The sequence below is a fragment of the Capricornis sumatraensis genome, chromosome 22 (assembly GCF_032405125.1).
Source record: "Capricornis sumatraensis isolate serow.1 chromosome 22, serow.2, whole genome shotgun sequence".
Lineage (NCBI taxonomy): Eukaryota > Metazoa > Chordata > Mammalia > Artiodactyla > Bovidae > Capricornis > Capricornis sumatraensis.
Genome location: NC_091090.1, coordinates 35428941 through 35450372, shown reverse-complemented (window position 1 = coordinate 35450372; position 21432 = coordinate 35428941). Strand labels below are relative to the sequence as shown.

Here is a 21432-nt window from a genome sequence, read left to right as displayed (position 1 = left end):
GTCCTGCATTAAGAGTTTCAAAACACTGTTTCCTGTTTAGAGATCCAAAATCTATGAATCTAGCATACTGGGTCCCGTACAGCAGCTCCTTTGAATCCACTGTTAATTCTGTGAAGATGACAACTTTTTTCTTGGCTATCATTTTATTTGGATTTTCATTCATCTGGTGTTTTCCTCAAAAAGAAGTCTGAGTAAAATAAAGAAATGATCTCAGATTTGAAAAGAGCTACAGCAAAGAAAATTTTTTCTGTTTGTCCACCACTGAAGGCTTCTCATTTATGAAATAATGTACCTAATGACTTTCCATCCAAAGTGGGGTAACTAAGAAAGAAAAATAACATAGAGTTAAAAATGTAATACTCCAACATAAAATAAAAATTAAAAAGTTTAAATAGTGCCTCTGTGGTTTTAACCATAGATGAAATCATTACTCTTTACCTTCATAAATGAGTAAGTTTTCTTTCTTTAGCCCAGTCTTGAACATCTGCTTTTCCAAAGATAAGATAGAAGATCAGTCCTAATGTGTTAATGACAAATGACAAGGAAAAGACATTCCTCCACCCAAATTCAGGGTCCTGAGGAAACAAAAGTTCAAGTAAGTATTACCCCCTTTTATTCCCTTTTCCTATGAAACTCACATTAATAGTTCAGAAGACAATGTTCACTAGTAGGTCTTCACACAGAAATTCATTTCCTAAACACAGCTTAATAATTTGATGGAAACAATTTCAAAATGGATTCAGAATGTTCTTTATAAACCACTACAATATTGTAAAGTAATTACCCTCCAATTTAAATTAATTAATTTTAAAAAATGGACTTAGGGATTTTTACATTTAACCTCCAGAATTGCATTTGTCATTATTTACCAAAGTGCCAAATACTTTCTCTTTTGTGTGAATCATGACTCTCTATATACATATTTACATATATATACACTAATAAAATTTCTTCTCCAGTGCAAGAAGAATCTTGCAAGAAGACAACTATGGGTTTTGAAGCTAGATAGGTCTAAGAATTCTGATTCTACATCCTCTCAGTGGAAAGACATATCCTATCAGATTTTAATCATCAGGAAATGAGAATATTAATACTTTGTTTTCATAATTAGTATGAGAATCAATAAATTAGATTCAGTTCAGTTCAATTCAGTTCAGTCACTCAGTCATGTCTGACTCTTTGCGACCCCATGAATTGCAGCACGCCAGGCCTCCTTGTCCATCACCATCTCCCGGAGTTCACTCAAACTCATGTCCATCAAGTCGGCAATGCCATCCAGCCATCTCATCCTCTGTTGTCCCCTTCTCCTCCTGCCCCCAATCCCTCCCAGCATCAGAGTCTTTTCCAATGAGTCAGCTCGTCTCATGAGGCGGCCAAAGTACTGGAGTTTCAGCTTTAGCATCATTTCTTCCAAAGAACACCCTTACTGTATATGAAATACCTATAATACTCCCTGCATGTATCAGACACTTAAACATATTTGCTTTCATTATCTCTTTGCTTTTGTATGGTTATGCAAATAAAAATTTCAAAGTGTTGCAGAAGACATGACAAGTTGCATATATGCATGGATTCATCATCTTCTCATAGGACATGTAAGTCATTGTGTGATTTCAAAGACTGGAAATTACCAGTGGATCACCAGTGAGTGCTTTGGTTTCAGAATGAGGTCACAAAAGAAACTGTTCTGTATTTTCCTTTGCTATGTTGATCTTCATGATGAAGTTGCTCATGATTTAATTTTATTCTCCAAAATGTGGAAATGTTTCTTATGCTGTTATCATTATGAGTGGATTTGGCAGAGCATTTTAAGAAACCCTGACAAGAAAACCTTACCTGACTGAGAAGAAACCCACTGACAGTGGGTGCCAGGACAGCAGATATCTGTGCAAATGCCCTTGAAGCTCCCATGAGAAAACTAGAATGCCTGTGGGTGACAGGAATGTTTCAGGCTAGATCCACATTTGTTTAGCAGCATGCTTCAGCCCCGGAATACATCATATATCAATAGCAATTCTGTCAAAAAGACTTGCTCTGTATATGTTCAATGAAAGGCATTGAGGCAAATCAATAAGGCCTTTCCCTCTACATACCTGAAAATGGCCACAATCATCATTGCCCATGATTTATAATTCTGCAAAGTTTGAGGCTTCCAGAAGTCTGCAGGCTAAATTTTTTTCAGAAAGTATGAAAATGAGAGTGGAGATTATAGTCCTACCTTGGAGCAATATCTAAGGCATTGATATAGACCCCTGGCTGACATAACAGGCCTAGTCCACAGGAGAGTGTCAGAAGGCTCACTGCTATGATATAGTTGGAGGCAACGAATGGCAGAACCAAAAGGAATGTTGAAGAGGGGACATTTCCTAAAGAATGAGGAACAGACAAATTAAACAACAAACATTTTAGGATGTTGTATGCCTTGTGAATTATCAGACATTTTGGCCCTGTTCTTACCTAGAACTGTGGCAATTTTCCTCACTGTAACAAGCCTAAAATTCTTGGTCAGAAGGAAATCTGCCAGGTAACTTCCCAGGAGGCAAATGACCCAGGCAATAATGAAAGGAAGGGCAGACAGGAAACCACTCTGAAGGGAAAACACTGAGTAAACCATCATAACAAAGGCCATGAGACCACACCTTATACAGATAAATCACTAATAATCATACTGACAACTCTGAAATCATACCTTCCTAAGTCAATGTATGGCAAAACCAATACAGTATTGTAAAGTAAAATAAAATAAAAAAATTAAAAAAAAAGAAAAAGAAAAAGAAAATCAGTGGTCCCTTCCATCATACCTTCAGAAAAGCTACTCACATGACTGTTAAATTATTTCTCGGTAATTAAAGGTAAATTTTTCTATATGGATGATTTGTGAAGACAGAGTAATTTGAGAGTCATGCAAAGAGGAAAATTGGTTGGAGGGAAATATACTCACATTTTTAATATCAATGTTGAACACAGAGCTAATGTAAGTTGGTGCATATATAATTATTATATTAATTAACCACTGATGGCTGAAACAGCAAACACACATGGACCAGAGGGGTAGAGATCTGACCATAGCTTTGATAGGAAGAGGCTGCTTAGTAGAGTTGACCTGAAAACAAATTTACTGATCAGAATAGTAAGATCTGAGACATGCTCACACGTTCGTAGTCACTCTGATAAATTCAGATACTGATACAAGATCTCTGGAGAAGGTTGGAGTTTTATGTGTACCTGTTGGGCCAAGGAGGATATGATATATTCTTTCTCTGTAATGTTTATCCATGGATGAGTGACAGGGTCATCATAAACCAAAGCACACCAGAGAAGAAAGCAGATACAGCCAAAACCTCCTGCAAGCAGAGATTAAATTGGTAAACTTCTGTGTGAATTTCTTTTCAATTGGGACATTTTCTGGCATGGGTCCTGGGAAAAGCTCTTGCTCATAATATCTTCTTTCTACTTCTCAAAAAATTTACATGAATATCACAGCTTTTTTAATAGGTCTAGAACCTATTATTTTACATTTATTGATTATTTGTGTGCATGAAAATCACAGACCCTAGAAATGGCATTAAACTTGGTATCTCAACTTTTTAAATGTTAGTTAAGGAAGACTTTAATGAACGTAGAAGCAGTAACAGATTTTTTTCCTTGGGCTCTGAGATCACTGCAGATGATGACTACAGTCATGAAACTGGAAAATGCTTGCTTCTTGGAAGGAAAGCTATGACAAACCTAGACAGCATATTATAAAGCAGAGACATCACTTTGCTCACAAAGGTCTGTATAGTCAAAAGCTATAAGCTTTTCCAGTAGTCAGGTACAGATGTGAGAGCTGGATCATAAAGAAGGCTGTATACCAAAGAATCGATGCTTTCAAATTGTGGTGCTGGAGAAGACTCTTGAGGGTCTCATGGACTGCAAGGGGATTAAACTGGTCAATCCTAAAATAAACCAACTTTCAATATTAATTGAAAGGACTGATGCTAAAACTGAAGTTGTAATACTTTGACCACTTGATGTGCACAGCTGACTCACTGGAAAAGACCCTGATGCTAGGAAAGATTGAAAGCAAAAGTAGAAGAGATTGGCAGAGTATGAGATGATCAGATAGCATCACTGACTCAATGGACACGAACTTGAGCAAACTCCATGAGATAGTGGAGGACAGAGAAACCTGGTGTGCTGCAGTCCATGGGGTCACAAAGAATCAGACATGACTTAGCAATTGAAAAACAACAACAACAAAGGAAAACTATTTATCTACTCACAACACTTCTGATACTATCTGTGTTGGTTTTTCACACTAAGAAAGTCTCTAATTCTCTTCATACACCAAGCTAGTGTCCTACAATTTAGCCCAATTCTGACAGTATCTGGCATTAGGACAGACCCTACAGAGTAAGGACTCAGTCACATAGACTGCCCCCTACTTCAGACACTAATTGCAACTAATGAGTCCCCATATTAACTTTACTACAAATTCTGAGGTTCCTGCAACTCTCTCTCAGTTTGATAATTTGGTGAAATAACTCACAAAACTCAGGGAAATATTCATTTTTATTTACTGGTTTACTATAAAGGGACTTCCCTAGTGGCTCAGAAGGTAAAGCGTCTGCCTAAAATGGGGGAGACCTGGGTTCAATTCCTGGGTTGGGAAGATCTCCTGGAGAAGGAAATGGCAACCCACTCCCGTATTCTTGCCTGGAAAATCCCATGGATGGAGGAACCTGGTAGGCTACAGTCCATGGGATCACAAAGAGTAGGACATGACTGAGTGACTTGACTTCACTTCCACTTTATTATAAAGGACATGATAAAGGTTCATGATAAATGAACAGCTGGATGGCATGAATAGGGTGAGGTCTGGAAGGATCCTGATTGTAGAAGCTTCTGACCCTGTGGAGTTGAGCACATTCTACCCTCCTAGCATGTGGGTGTGTTCATCAACTGGGAAGCTCTCAGAACCCTATAGCTTAGGGATTTTAAGGAGGCTAAATCATGTAGGCATACAATGCTGTGCTTAGTTGTTCAGTCATGTCTGACTCTTTGCTATTCCATGGATTGTGGCCCACGAGGTTCCTCTGCCCATGAGGATTCTCCAGGCCAGAATAATGGAGTGGGTTGCCATGCCTTTCTCCAGGGGATCTTCCCAACCCAGGGATCAAACCCAGGTCTCCTCCATTGCAGGTGGATTCTTTACCATCTGAGCCATAACTTATTATTAATACAATCTGAAGCACCCTCTCCTCCCAAGAAGATGGAGGGTGGGGCTAAATTTCAAAGTCTCTAATCATGGCTTGGTCCTTCTGGTGGCCTCCATGCTGAAGCTATCCAGGTGGCCACCAAAAGTCACCTCATTAGACGAAAGATGCTCCTCTAACTCTATAGTTCATTCTGGATGGTTTCTACTGTTACTTTTAAGTTCACTAATCATTTCTTCTGTTGTATCATCTGTCATTAATTCAATCCTTATAATGTAGTTTTATCTCTAGAAGTTTGGTTTAGGGTTTTTAAAAAATATATTTTGCTTGTCTTAACTCCTGAACAAATAGAGTTTTGTTATAATATAGTTATAATAACTATTCTTGTGTGCTAATTCTAACATTTGTGTCAATTCTGGGTTGGTTTTGATTGATTACTCTCCTTGTTATAGATTATGTTTTCCTGCTGTTGTCCATGCCTGGTAACCTATGGTTGGAGCCATTATGGAGACATTATGAACTATACTTTTTGGGTGCTAAATATTTTTGTATTTCTATAAATATTTTTCAGCTTTGTTTTGGGATACAGTTAATTACATGGAAACACTGATCCTGTTAGGTCTATCATCATCATTTGTTAGAGAGACCCACAATAGTGTGTTCCCTGAAGCTAATTATTTCTCACTACTGAGGAAAGACATTTATGAGTATCCTGCCCAATGAGCCAAGAATTACACTTTTTTTTCAGTCTGCTTTGTGGAAACAGGCACTATCCATGATGCTCTATAAGTACTGGGACACTATTCTTTAATCTTTTCCAGTGATTTCCATCCTCCCCAGGCCTCAGATATTGTTCTCACACATATACCCAGATCAGTGCTCTGCAGAGTATCAAGGAGGACTCTGCAGATGACCAGGGTTTTCTCTATGTGCAGGCATCTCCTATTAGGTACTCTTTCCTGTTGGCTATACCCGCCTTACTCTCTCAGGTCGCTTAGCTCCATCTCCTCAACTCTGATTTTTCTGTCTCTCACAAACCACTGCTTTTCAGGTTTGTCCCCTACTTTCTGCTAGGGCAGCAGATTTTAATCACTCTGTATTAATAATGCATCATGATGGACGTCCTTGGTGGTCCACTGGTTGGGAATCCACCTGCCAATGCAGGGGACTCAGGTTTGATCCCTTTTGGGGGAAGATTCCATGTGCCACGGGGCACCTAAGCTTGTGTGCCACAACTACTGAAGCCTGTGCACCCTAGAACCTGTGCTCTGCCATGAGAAGCCACTGCAGTGAGAAGTTCATGCACTGCAAGTGGATAGAGAGCAGTCCCCGCTCACCACGACCAGAGCAAGCCCACATGCAGCAATGAAGACCCAGCACAGCCAAAATTAATTAATTAAAGGTTTAAAAAAATGCATCATGGCAGTTTAGCAGCATCATAGGCAGGAGGACTTCCAGATTCTTTGATGGTGTAGGTTCATTCTTTCCAGCTATTATATTAAGACATTTTGTTTTACTAGGATCTTTCTGTCTTGACTCATTTCTTCCAGAAAAGTACACACAGTTAGATATCAGAAGAGTCACTCTAGATATGAAAACCTGGGTGTGGGGAGATAGTAGCTTACCAAATATATAGAAGACAGAAGGCCACCCAAGGGTTTGACTGATGATGCCACCCAGCAGGATGGCGATGCAGGTACCCAGCAGCAGTCCTGCAAAGAGAGAATAAGGCCGTGGGGGCTGGGCTGCCACCCGCTAGGTGCCTACAGGACAGGTGACATACTAGAGAGCACTATTACCGTAAAGAGATGAACATGGTAGAATATATATATGAACTTCAAATTTTGATTGAGTTCATAGGTTCTCCTAAAGACCCATTTTTTCTGGCAGTTCCCTAGTATCACTGTGGATGACAACCATGCTTCCTTTTATGCTATTTTAATTTTTAATTGCACAATTCATATAACATATATGCTTATTGTAAAAGTAAATTACCACAAAGAACCAAATGTTTCTCCCATCCATTTCTACTCTTTTCTCTAATGTTAACCAGGAGCTACAATTTATTACATGATATATAATTGCATACTTTTCTTCTCTGTACACATATATAATATATATTGATATGTACATGTTGCTTTGTAAATGCATTTATGGAATATGTAGACAGCAAGTTAGATACATTTGCCTATTAATATGCTAGCAACACTTTTTTATTTACATGACTTTTACAGAGTATTCACATATATAGTGGGCACATTTCCCTTTTACAACTTTTTTAAAGCTAGACTATTAGGTTTTTAAAATTTCCCATATGAACATTAACATCAACTGGTCAAATTTTATATATATGTATATGAGTTATAATTAACTTTAAGTAGGACATAGGTACAATAATGTACCTATTGTCCTGTGACATTTATTTTTTAGTTGCAACCAGTCTTGTAAATATTTCCCTGTCACTCTAGATTCTACAGCCATTGTAATTGCTGAACATAAGCTTAACTATCACTTCTGAACATAAACATAATTTATTTCCAAACAGTAAATTATCAGAAGTAGACTTGCTAAATCAAATATTATACATTTTTTATTTTGACAGATAGCGCTGAAGTATCCTGCTAAAAGGCCATACCAAATTAAGTTGCCAACAAATACTTATTCTTCATCTCTTGATAACACTGGACATTCTCAAAATTATAATATAGTTTTCCAAATGTGAATATAAAACAGTATACCTTTTTTTCTTTTTATAGTGAAGTTGAATTACTTTTCCTATGTTTGTCATTTTTTTATTTCTGTGAAAAGTCTCTTCATAACCTTTTTATTTGTTTCTTTCACTTAACTTTGCCTCAATTTATAGAATTTTTATGTGTTATAAATAACTCTCTGTCATGCTGGCTGAAATTCTATTCTCCTACTTTTCACTTTGTTTATGGTGTGTTTTGTAATCCAGCAGGTGTAAGTTTTCATGGGGTTCAGATCTATGAGGTTCCTCTGTAATGACTTCTAGATACTCATTCGCTTAAAAGGGTTTTCCTGATCCTATAGTTAAAAAAAAAAAAGATCACTTATGTTTTTCTTCTCATTTGGCCATGCAGTTTATTGAAGCATCTTATCTGTGTTAACTCCTTAAGCTGCTGCTGCTGTTGCTAAGTCGTGTCAGTCGTGTCCGACTCTGTGCAGGTTCCCCGTCCCTGGGGTTCTCCAGGCAAGAACACTGGAGTGGGATGCCATTTCCTTCTCCAATGCATGAAAGTGAAAAGTGAAAGTGAAGTCACTCAGTTGTGTCCGACTCTTAGCGACCCCATGGACTGCAGCCTACCAGGCTCCTCCGTCAATGGGATTTTCCAGGCAAGAGTACTGCAGTGGGTAGCCAGTGCCTTCTCCAATCTCCTTAAGCACCAATATCTAAATTTACAATTGAGGAAACAGAAACATGGAAAAGTTAATTAACCAGCCCAAGGTCATACAATTAATAAGAAGGAAAGGCAGCATTTGAAATGAGACTGCCTGACTTCAGGACACAAATCAATGCAGATGGAAATCAGTACCTTTTTCCACCACTGCATCCATCAAAGCTGCATTCTTTTCTCTAAACTCTCTGCCTTTATGCCAGTTATAATGGGGGACAGGTCACTGCATCAATCCAAGACCTGGGCCCCTCTTGTTCTTTCCACCTGTTTGCACCCTATCTTAAACGTATTAACTCACCCCATTTTCCTTCTTATGTCTCACTCTGTGTTTTAAATTGGCTTAACAAACTGCAGTTATAACACCTGTGTTTTGTCTGTGAGCCTAACTGTTCCATGACTCCTGGCTTGGTTGTGTACCTGGGACTACCACTGCATTGAGGCAATTTCCCCATGATAGGTATACTTTATTTATTCAACATTTAGGTTTCTAAGACTTATCCATGTTGTTGCATTCAGCTATTCATTTTCATTGCTGTATGATATACGATCCTTAGATTAAAGGTATATGTGTGTGTGTTTCCATTACCTATGAGACCTGCCTCAAATATGAGCTACCAAATCTGTTTAGTCTGCTTACTCTTCTTCATTAATTTATTGAGCTCCTCAAGTGTTTACAAAGCTTCCTACCTATAGGTATACCTTTGTGAGCCCATTAGAAGAAAATAAAATACAGTATATTTTGTCCTAGAGGCTAGCAGTAGCTGGGCTCTTCTGCTAAGGACTTCCCCAGTGGCTCAGTTGGTAAAGAATCTGTCTGCAATGCAGGAGATCCAGGTTTGATCCCTGGGTAGGGAAGATCCCCTGGAGAAGGAAATGGCAACCTACTCCAGTATTCTTGCCTGGAGAATTCCATGGACAGAGGAGCCAGTCAGGCTACAGTCTGTGGGATCCCAAAGAATTGGACACAACTGAGTGATTAAATTTCACTTTCACTTTCTGCTAAGGACAGGTACTTTTCTGAAAGTCCTCTTCCAATCTCAAGAGCTGAGTGATGCTGTCCTTAGTGCAGCCTACTAGGGAGCCCTAGCATGAGTGGAAATGGTAGTTTCTCTGAGAATCACTGAAGTAGCCAGGTAGGTTCAGTTCACCCCACCTGATGATGGGTTCCTCCAGGGACTTGTAGTCTGGGCCTCCCAGACAACCATAAGTTCTGTGTTCCCAGAACCAGGTTCTGGAGGCCATCTACCTGGGGCTGCTAAGATTCCCCAAAGCCAAAGACAAGGGAGACTCTAGAACTTGCAGTCTTGTACGTTTCCAAGATTCCTCTAGACACTCAGCTGACCTATTCCAGGTGCTCTGTCCCTATTTAACAGAAAATGAGAAGAAAAGGAGTTGCCACTTTTATAAGGTCACTGCCTTCATTCCAGTTTTTAAAATTTTCTTTCATGCTTTCCAACTCCTGAATTTCTTGTACTGTATTCTGGAACAATATCTCGATATTTGTCCAGTTCACTGATAAGATGGCCTTATCCTCATATAGGTATTCAGATCTCTCATTTCAATTAAAAAATACTAGCAGTAATATTTTTAATTAACAACTATTCTTTTTAAGTGAATGTCATGTACACATATCCACCTGGGTCTCTCTGATATTATTCATTAATTATTTAAAATCTCTTTTTCATTTGGATTAATTGCAGTTTTTGAGTTTGGTTTCTCTCTTTCACTCTCTTGATTTTCTCCAAGTTTTTGGATTTAGGAAGACCATTCCTTATCTATATTTGAGGACATCACTTAGTCAGCTATGATAACCAAAGTGAATCTCCTTAGTCTAAACTGGAGCCTCCACTCCCCTACCAGTGGATGTGAGCTCTGATGACAAAGATTAAACCTCTGGAGTTGTGCAGGGCTGTTGAAAGGCATAAGGTCAGGCGGGTGTGTATGTGTGTGTACATGGCTTGTTGTCTGTGCTTGAAAAGTCCTTGGCTCTCGAACTCAGCACTCATACTTTGGCCATCTACAATGTGTTAGAGATGTCCATCACCAAAGGTTGTATATTGTCACCCTGCTTATTTAACTTATATGCAGAGTACATCATGTGAAAGGCCAGGCTGGATGAAGCACAAGCTGCAATCAAAATTGCTGGGAGAGATATCAACAACTTCAGATATGCAGATGACACCACCCTTATGGCAGAAAGTGAAGAAGAACTAAACAGCCTCTTGATGAAACTGAAAGAGGAGAGTGAAAAAACTGGCTTTAAACTCAACATTCAAAAAACTAAGATCATGGAATCTGGTCCCATCATTTCATGGCAAATAGATGGGGAAACAGTGGAAACAGTGACAGACTTTCTTTTCTCGCACTCTAAAATCACTGCAGATGGTGACTGCAGCCATGAAATTAAAAGATGCTTGCTCCTTGGAAGAAAAGTTATGACTAACCTAGCATATTAAAGAGCAGAGACATTTCTTTGCTGACAAAGGTCTGTATAGTCAAAGTTATGGTTTTTCCAGTAGTCATGTACAGATGTGAGAGTTGTACCATAAAGAAAGCTGAGCACCAAAGAATTTATGCTTTTGAACTGTGGTGTTGGAGGACTCCCTTGGACTGAAAGGAGATCCAACCAGTCAATCCTAAAGGAAATCAGTCCTGAATATTCATTGGAAGGACTGATGCTGAAGCTGAAACTCCAATACTTTGGCCACCTGTTGCGAAGAACTGACTCATTTGAAAAGACCTGATGCTGGGAGAGACTGAAGGCAGGAGGAGAAGGGGACAATAGAGGATGAAACTGGTTGGATGGCATCACTGACTCGATGGACGTGAGTTTGAGCAAGCTCTGGGAATTGGTGATGGACAGGGAAGCCTGGCATGCTGTAGTTCATAAGGTCTCAAAGAGTCAGACACAACTGAGTGACTGAACTGAACTGAATGTGTTAGCCATACTGTTTCCATTTTCCATTACTCCTCAGTGTAACTGAAATTTCTTCCTCTGGAGTTTTCATTCCAGGCACACTGTCCAGGTAGATCATTATCAGAAAGTTGTTCTCAGGACAACTGAGAGCAATTCCAAAGAAGATTAAGTTGGATCCATGCCTTACACTCAACCCAGTATGTCAGAAATTTAAATATAAAAAAAAATGAAACCATGCATAGTCAATACAAACCATGGTTAGATGCTTTTGCAACATTTCCAACTATAAGTCAAAGTCTCAAAACCATAAAATAAAAGAACGATCAATTTGACTACATCAAAATGCATTTTTGAAAAATGGCAAAATTCATTATAAGCAATATCAAATCACAAATGACAGCCTGGGGAAAATAACTGAAAGTCATGTCAGAGACAAAGGACCCATCCCCCTAATTTATAAATAATTGATCAACATTAAGCAGAAAACAAAGAATCTTGTAATGAAAAAAAAAAGTGGTCAAAAAACAAAAAAGCCAAACAAAGAACTCAGTGAAAGAATGTTGGATTGTAGTGGACTCGTTTCAGTTATATGTTTTTACCTGATATGGAAATGCCACAGAGTCGACTTCGTTCATGTGGAGGACTCCATCTTTCCCAGATTGCAAACTGACCCCCATATCCTAACCCCTGAAATAAAAATAGAGTTGTTGATACATGGTCCTACAGAGAAATTCATATTCAGTCATATTTATAAAATATCTGGGTACCAGGCTTATGCCCTGAAGTATTCGAGTTGCAATGAGGAAAACTAGTCCAAAGTCAGCTGCCAGAGGGGTGAAAAGAACAAGAAGTGAGGATCCAAGCAGAGCAGCACCAACCACTCGCTTTGTTCCTACTCTTCCAGCCAGGTATCCACTGGGAGCCAGTGTCAGAATCATGCCATAGTTGATAGCACTAAAGATGATGCCCTGGATTTGAGGGTTCCAATCATACACAGGAGCCTTAAAGAAAAAGACAATGCTTTGGTAAGCCATGCATAGGAAGGCCCTTTCATAACTTAAGAAGCTTCTTTAGATTTTTCACTTACTTACAAATCACAGTTTCCTCAATTAAAACTTTTTAACATATAAATTCTAGAAAAATATAGGGAGGGAGGTGGGGGGGGGTTCAGGAGGGGAACACATGTACACCCATGGCTGATTCATGTCAATGTATGGCAAAACCCACTACAATATTGTAAAGTAATTAGCTTCCAATTAAAATAAATAAACTTTTTAAAAATTCTAGAAAAATAAACATTGAAATGAACAGCAAAAACAAAAACATAACTTGAATCTTTCATTGCTTACCCTTGCAGGAAGACTCTTTGGGGAATTATTTGGATCACCAAAGGAATCAACAGGCAACCCCTCAGTAGAACCATTAAATGAGGGCTGATGACTTGTGTTGTTGACCATAGCAACCATGGTGATATTCATGATAATATTTTGTGCCATTATTATGAAATTGCAGAGATGTACGATGAAGGCTATTCCATAGCGAGTGGAACAAATGCTAGGAGCTAGAAATATTAAGACAGTGTATTAGCACTTTCCTTATCGAACCTTTATTTACTTTTCACAAGTTAAAATACAGAAAGGTATCTCCTGATGATTCAGATGCAATTCTATTGGCTTTGGGAAAGAAAGATTACAAAAGGAGGAAACCATTGAGTTGAGTCAAAGGATGTTTTATACCACAGTTTTATAGACCCTGACTTGTTCTGGGGAGTTCTGTTCTTCTTGCAATTTTGTCTTTCCAGTTCTTAGGTTATTGTAGTCTATGGCTGATGAAATTACTCATAGTTAAATATATAAAGATATGATATATATCAAAAATATATACATAAAAATAAAATATGTATATGTATATATATTTAAATTATATAATTTATAAGTACTAAATTTTATACATATATACATAGATAATGGAGAAGGCAATGGCAACCCACTCCAGTACTCTTGCCTGGAAAATCCCATGGATGGAGGAGCCTGGTAGGCTTCAGTCCATGGGGTTGCTGGGGGTCAGACATGACTGAGCGACTTCACTTTCACTTTTCACTTTCATGCACTGGAGAAGGAAATGGCAACCCACTCCAGGGTTCTTGCCTGGAGAATCCCAGGGACAGGGAAGCCTGGTGGGCTGCCGTCTACGGGGTCGCACAGAGTCAGACACGACTGAAGTGACTTAGCAGCAGCAGCAGCATACAAAGATAATGTAAATTTTAAAATACTGAACAAGTTGTTCACTGGTGTAGATTTATTATTCTTCTCATATGTCTTAGTGAGGGCAAACTTTCACTTAAATTTTGAAATTAAACCTGTAAGTTTTCTCATTAGAAAAAAATTGACACCCACAAACTATGAAAAAAATAGTAAAAAATAACAGAAAAAGAAATGAGCACAAAATTAAAATAATCTGTTTTTGTACTTTCAGGAAAGATGGCTATTGCCAGGAAGAAAGTATTGCAACAATCCAGAAGAGAAGTGAAGAAGCGTGGACTAGGTTGGCAACTGTAGAAGAACTGAGATATGATAAGATCCCAGACAGATTCCAGTAGGTGAGTAACTGAATCTTGGTTTCAAGTTTACAGATTGGGGGAGGAGCATTGGAGCGATTCTTATTCTAAACAGCAGGAAGAATGGAGTTGGCTGTTCACTGAGGAAGAGATCTGTGGAAAAAGGTTTGAGGCAGTGGAGTGATAAAGAACTTATTATTGGACAGTTAAGACAAGGATGCCTTTTAAGCACTCAGAAGATGCTGAGAACATTGTTGGATATAAAACTCAAGAGTTTAGGAGAGATGTAGAGGCTGAGGCATAACACTGGGATTTAATAATCTACAGATAGTACTTGAAGCCATGATATTTAGAAAATGAGAATAAATAGAGAAGATAACCAAGGACTGACTCTAGGGTTCTCCAACACTTGGAGGTTGGATAAATGGGGAGAAACTGGCAATAGAAACTGAAAAAGAAGGGTAGGTGGGATAGGAGAAAACCAGAAAGAATGTGGTGACCTCAAAGCCAAGGCATAAGGGGCTACAGCTAGGAGGGAGTTAGAAGGTATGTCAGATGTCTCTGGTAGGTTATGTAACATGATGACTGAGAATTAACTCATTTAACCCTCACACAATCCTATGAGGCAGCTACTGCTATTGTTTTACAGGTGCAGAGAGGTCAGCTAACAGAATAGCTCAGGTGTCTACGCTCTTATCCACTGCGCTGCCTGTATATGGTGGCTCCTATTCTGTCCCAGATGATTCCATGAGAATACCTTTGCCACAACCCCAGTGCCCTATGGGGTTTGTAGGTGTAGGAGAGGAGGATAATACTATGCATCATCAAGCAGTCTTCAAAACTTCAAGAAAAGAAGTGCCTTGAGGTTTACAAAAGAGCCTTTCCCTCAAGGCTATACTCTCTTAAGTGGAGTACTAATCTTTGTATTGAATGGAGGGAAGGAGGAAGAATTTGGAAGAAACTGGAAAACACACTGTAATTAGAATGAGGAGTTCAAAAATAATATCTTTGTAAAGTTATCCTTTTTCAGGAATGGATGATGATTTCCAATGTCAATCAGATCAGCTAATAATTTATCAGTTTTTGTGGCCTCTGATTTCTCCAATGTACTTTGGGATCATAGAGGCCAAAGGCTATAAAAAGGGATTATCAGCAAACCAGGTGACTAATGCTTCACAAATGGGTGGAGTGAAGACCCACCTCATGTGATTGCTGAAAGATCCACTAGAGAGTATATTTAAAAGGCTTAGTCTGCTGCTTGCTGCATATTAAGTTACAGGCAGCACAGTGGATAAGATCATAGACACCTGAGCTATTCTGTTAGCTGACCTCTCTGCACCCGTAAAACAATAGCAGCAGCTGCCTCATAGGATTGTGTGAGGGTTAAATGAGTTAATTCTCAGTCATCATGTTACATAACCTACCAGAACCATCTGACATACCTTCTGACTCCCTCCTAAGTTTAAGTGTTCCCTACAGGTTACTACAGGCTTCCCTAGTGGCTCAGATGGTGAAGCATCTGTCTACAATGCAGGAGACCTGGGTTTGATCCCTGGGTCAGGAAGATTCCCTGGAGAAAGAAATGGCAGCCCACTCCAGTTCTTTTGCCTAGAAAATCACATGGATGGAGTAGCCTGGTGCAGGCTACTCCGTTCACGGGGTCGTAAAGAGTCGGACACAACTGAGCCACTTCGCTTCACTTCACAGGCTACTATATGTGTCCCAAATCTCTGTGTCTTTTTGACTGCCCTGAGCAGTTTTCAGAATCTTAGTTCCCTGGTCAAGGATCAAACCCAGGTCCCCTACAGTAGAAGTTCAGAGTCAACCTCTGGACTGCCAGGGAATTCCCACTATATGTGTCCTTAAAAATGGTTTCCTGTGTCTAGTGAAAATATATGAAAAGTAATGTTGGTGCAACATCTCATGTGTTAAATTTTTAAAAGTCAGTATATAATACAAAAATACTGCATTTGGTCAAATTTACTTAAGGTACATCATTTTTGCTCCACTAAGAATCAACTGATCAACTAATCAACAAATCAAACTTAATAGATCCAAAACTAAATTCCTATGTTTCCCCTCCCAATCCTGCTCCACCCAAATTGCTTTCCAACTCAGCTGACAGAAATACCATCCTTCCAAATACTTTACAATTTATCCCTGATTTTTCTTCCATAGCCTACATCTCATCTACCTAGAACAGAGTGTTGTCTTTACATTCAAAATGTATGTAGAATTCTACAGCATTTGCAGTGCTCTAGTTATACCATAAATTTGGTCACATCCTTTCCTGCTCAGAATTCTCTATGTGGCCTCATTTTGTTCAGATTAAAAACTAAGGTCTCTATAATGGCCAATGGAAATGAAATATTTGTAACCATTACTTCAGATTTGTATTTTTCTTAGGGAAAAGGCCTGATGAAGTACTAATTCCAACTGTAGACAAGTGTCATGTTAAAGGATTTCATGAGATGTATATATACATGTACTGGAAAGGAAAATGGCAACCCCCTCCAGTATTCTTGCCTGGGAAATCCCATGGACAGAGAAGCCTGGTGGGCTACAGTCCGTGGTGTCACAAAAGAGTCAGAAGTGACTTAGTGACTAAACAACAACAACATATATGTGTGTATGTGTGTACACATACATACAGATATGTTATATATAATATATACAATGTTATATCTATGTAACTACATCTATCAGTTAATCTGTGTATATGATGTGCTAAGTCGCTTCAGTTGTGTCTGACTCATGGACCATAGCCCACCAGGCTCCTCTGTCCACGGGATTCTCCAGGCAAGAATACTGGAATGGGTTGCTATGCCCTTGTCCAGGGAATCTTCCCAACCCAGGGACTGAACCCACAGCTCCTGCGGCTTCTGCATTGCAGGAGGATTCTTTACTGCTGAGTCACTGGGATAGGTAAGAGAAAAAAAAAGCAGCTACACAACTTAAATATATAACCCTAGGAAGAATTTTCAGGTAATAAATAGTTTCTCTATTCGATATACAGGGAAAATAATATGTATCCTTTAAGAATAATGATTATAAGACAAACAGAAACATGTGGTCCAAAATATACAACATAATATATACATCACAGAATTATGTAAAATATACATATAAAGAGAGACAATAAAAAATCACAGTGGTTGAATTAAGCTTATAAATTTTTTCATTTCTTGATTTTTTAAGGTTTCTGTAATTTTTAAAATTTTCCTAATTAAGCAATGAATATGCTTATAATATTACATTCAGTAACAAGCAGAGTACACAATACTGCAATGTACAATGTATAGACAATTTAGTAGCAATTATCAAGAATGTAAATGCATATGGATTAAGATTAGAAGGTCATCATCAAAAGTAAAATACTTTTTTAGAATAGTGGTATTTATTTCTTTCATTTTGCAAAGGTACAATAATAGCATTGAATACTTGATTTCAAAAAAAGAATTATACAACTTAAAAGATACAAATTCATTTCTTTGCATTACAACATTGTAAAAATCCACCATAAAATCCTAAAACCACTGAGTTTACCTTTCCTAGGACTGAGCTTCTCATCCCCTTGTATATCTTGAGAGTTCTTCCCTGCTGTGGGACTCAACTCTGTCATAGTGGTAACTGTGTTCTTCTCTTCTGATGCCTGTTTTTCACCTCTCACGGTGATGGAGTGTGATCCAGTATATCAGGCATGAGAAAAGAGACTCCTTTAAAACACTTAAAAAGTGGGCAACAAAAAAAATTAAATAAAAATAAAAAGTGGGCAACAGGCAAACAAAAGCTGGTGGGAGTCACTTGGAGTCAAGTAGTCCACCTGACCAGGAGCCACTCTCCTACGTAGCTACCCCTTCGGCAAGGTAGGGCAGGCCAAAGTAACCTAACTCTAATTCACATCTGGCTGAGTCTTGTCCAACATTTATTTACATTGTTTAACCGGTGATCAGAAGCAGCTTTGTTTCAGGAAGAATCTCAAGCTCTAGAATCAGAGGACCTCTGATACTTCTTAACTTTGCAATAGCAGATGAATTAATAGAGGCTGTTCCTTTATCTGCCTCTGTTCCTTTATCTGTCAAACTACTATGATGAATTTCATTAAATATTACTGACTACCAAAAAAACAAGTTGGGCCATTCCACCTGGGGTGGGTAGAAGCAGATCACCTATTCTTGGTTCAATACAATGGGTATACATAAGGTTTGGAACTGTTTATTATTTAAGATCTGGAGTACTCACCATGTGCCAATTTCAGAGTGGTAGATTTGGAGCTTGGCATTCCTTAGTTCATATCCAGGCTTGTGAGTTACCTAATGCGCCAAGTGTTACCAGGAGCAAATTTGTGTATTTCAGTTTCCCATCTGTTGTTAATAACAACGACAACAACAACGGTGCAGCTGCAGCACCTTCATCAAAGATTTATACAGATTCAATGGACTGCACATGGTTGCTACATGGTTTATTGCGATCATTGCTGGAGTTTATTTCACTCAGCGTAATTATTTTGAGTTTCATCTATGCTGCCCATATTAATACTTCATTCCTTTTTATTGCTGAGCAATACTTCATGGCATGGTTATACCACAATTTGTTTATCCACTCACCTTTTGATGAAAAATTGCATTATTTGCAGTTTGTGGCCATTAAAAATAAAGCTGCCATGAACATTCAAGCACAGGTCTTTGTTTAGACATGTGCTTTCATTTCTCTTAAATACCTGTAAGTAGAATGGCTGGGTCATATGACAAATATATGTTTAAGTTTTTAAGAAAATGATAGATCGCTTTTCAAAGTGGTTGTACCATTTTACATCCTCACTAACAGTGTATGAGAGAGTTCCAGATCCTCTACATACTGAACGGTTTGGTGTGGTCAGTCTTTTTAATTTTAGACATTCTGAAAGATGTGTAGTAATATCTCATCATGGTTTAGTTTTTATTTCTCTAATGAGGTGGAGCATCTTTCTATGTGTTCATTTGCTATCCATATATCTTCTTTAGAGAGGTATCTCTTCACATCTTGGCATGAGGCATTCTAATTCCCTGGTGTTGCCAGGACTTGTTAAAAATAGACCTTTTACACCTGAAACTAACAATATTGTAAACCAACTATACTTCAATTTTACAAAATAGGCCTTATACACATAGGTTAACTGCCCTGATTTTGAGCACAAATATTGTTTGGGAAATTCTTGACTAAATAATAAATATGTGGCCAGACGCATTGTCTTGTACAACCTGGCAATGATTAACAAGCATATGTTGTTTTTATTAACAACTTTTCCCCATGTGTGATATTTATTCTTACTTCCATGTTCTGCTGTGATGTCAATGTAACTCTGTGGTTATGAGACTTTACCATCCCCCCACTCTAAGACTCTTTGGACTGGAACATTCTGAATGTCAGATTACTTCCAGTTTTCTACTATCTCTATTCCAGACAACAAGGCATGCCTTATCTTGGAAACCAGAGTGTCCAGTCCCAGCAGATGTGACCATATACATGGAGATAATTCTCCCAGGAGATTTTATAAGCATTCACTCACACAGCTAAACAGGTGGCTAAGCATAGAGAGCAAGTAGAGATCCACATACAGGAAAGCTCCGAGAACATTTGACTATCAAGGGAGTACCTGAATTTCAGGAAAGCTTAGTGACCTCAAGAAAGTTTTCTGGCTGGATGCCCTGGCAGTGAAGTTGCCAGGATAATTTCACTCCCATTAGCCTCCAAGGCCTAGGGGTATGCAAAAGAAAGTACATATATATCATATGTGTTTTCTATTTATATATGTGTTTACACCCACATGTACACTCACATATATTTTTTAACAGCTATTTTATTTCCCACTATTGGTCGAGAAAACCCTGCTGGTTGCCTGAATCAGAGAAAATATGGCATTGTGAGATGTTTCTGGTTTGAAGTCATGTTCACAGGGAATCATTCTGAGGTTTATCTCCCTGCAGAGCCCGCTGGGCTCTGGGGTGTTTTAGCAATAGCACCCTGTCTACACATCTGAGAGGCCACAACGACCACCAAAAACTTGTAACTTCTACATCCCTGCCTTGAGGATTCTCCCTGATCACCTCCGTCCAACTATTCTCAACCCACCTACCATTTTCTGGTGGCCCTGGTGACCATTCCATTGCCTCTTCTATCCCCAACCATTTTTGTTTGGTTAAATTTCACACCATCTCAGTGGTTCTGACTCAGCATTCCTCTAGATGCTGTCTTAGACCACAGTCAGCCCCAGCTCTGTCTTGTGTCAAAGTCCTGGACCCTAATTGATCTGGGTAGGAAACTAAGGCAATGAACTTGATTACAAAAGGCTGGAGTCCTTCAGGACACTGGGAATAGCCCTGTTGCTGCTGTGAATCTGCCCAGGAGAAAAATCCTGTGCAACCTTAATGGGGGTGGGAGGGAATGACTCTTCATGTAAGAGGTGATGCGGTTGCTAATGCTTTCTTATCTGGAGTGTTCTTTCACAGCCACTCTATAGCTCTTCCTGTGTGTCCCATCAGCTGTTGCGACAACAGAAATTATGATAACCACAGTTATTAACTACTAACCCAAGCAGTTCACATCAATACCAGGTGGAGATATTATTGACCCTCTTCATCCAGCTCATCCCATTGGTAAATGAAAGTGCTGATGTTTGTTCACAAGCCCCCAAATTGAATTCCCAAATCTCAGCCTTTAAACATTTCACTAGAGCACCTGTTTCTTGGAAAGGTCTTCCACAGTTGGCATTTTCTCAAAGTTTTGGGTTATCAGGCACAAAACTTCAGCTTCCTGCTTCAACCTCTCTTCTATCCATGTTATTAAGGAGATGGGGCTTTTATATCTTCACTTACTTTTTTTTTTAATCAATATGAGAAAACCTGAGACTTCAGGGTATACAAAAATTGTCAAAAATATACAACTGTTACACAGAAAGGACCCTTTGAGGTCTTTCACAGCAACACCAAGATAAGTGACTTACCGATTTAGTGTCTGAGGAAGGACTTCGATTTAGAACCTGCTCTCCCTTCAAGCTCTCACCCTCTACAACTTTGCCTGCAAGCAGCTGCAGATGCTTTGCCACCTTGGAGCTTGACTTGGTAATCATTAATGAGATTCATCAAACTAGAAGCTAAATGAGAAGGCGTCTTGCCAAGTGGCCGTTGGGGAAATGTGTCTTGAATATTTGGAATCTGAACCTCCTCTGCACTTTCGCCTGCTTATCCACTGATGTGTGATGCTTGACCTTTCTCCTTGGGTTCAGTTCAGTTCAGTTAAGTTGCTCAGTCATGTCCGACTCTTTGCGATCCCATGGACAAAAGCCTGCCAGGCCTTCCTGTCCAT

The 21432-nt window shown here is 38.9% G+C and overlaps 1 protein-coding gene across 1 annotated transcript; it reads right to left on the bottom strand.

Moving 5' to 3' along the window:
* Positions 1-427: 427 nt before the first annotated feature.
* On the bottom strand, positions 428-17713 carry SLC17A3 (solute carrier family 17 member 3). The gene is made up of 11 exons (XM_068960894.1): positions 17635-17713; positions 12881-13092; positions 12299-12532; positions 12131-12218; positions 6824-6910; positions 3226-3344; positions 2942-3103; positions 2458-2587; positions 2219-2366; positions 1837-1927; positions 428-575 (listed from the first exon to the last, which is right to left on the bottom strand). The coding sequence occupies exons 1-11, from the start codon at positions 17708-17710 to the stop codon at positions 441-443; spliced, it is 1482 nt and encodes a 493-aa protein (XP_068816995.1). The 5' UTR covers positions 17711-17713; the 3' UTR covers positions 428-440.
* Between the last annotated feature and the right edge of the window lie 3719 nt (positions 17714-21432).

Bases quoted from the DNA above. Each gene is read 5' to 3' on its own strand.
- SLC17A3 (XM_068960894.1), bottom strand. From the start codon at position 17,710: ATGACAGAGTTGAGTCCCACAGCAGGGAAGAACTCTCAAGATATACAA. The intron at 12,533-12,880 runs GTAAGCAATGAA...TTTTTCTTTAAG, and splicing joins CAAAGAGTCTTCCTGCAAGG to GCTCCTGTGTATGATTGGAA. The intron at 2,367-2,457 runs GTAAGAACAGGG...CTCATTCTTTAG, and splicing joins GAAAATTGCCACAGTTCTAG to GAAATGTCCCCTCTTCAACA.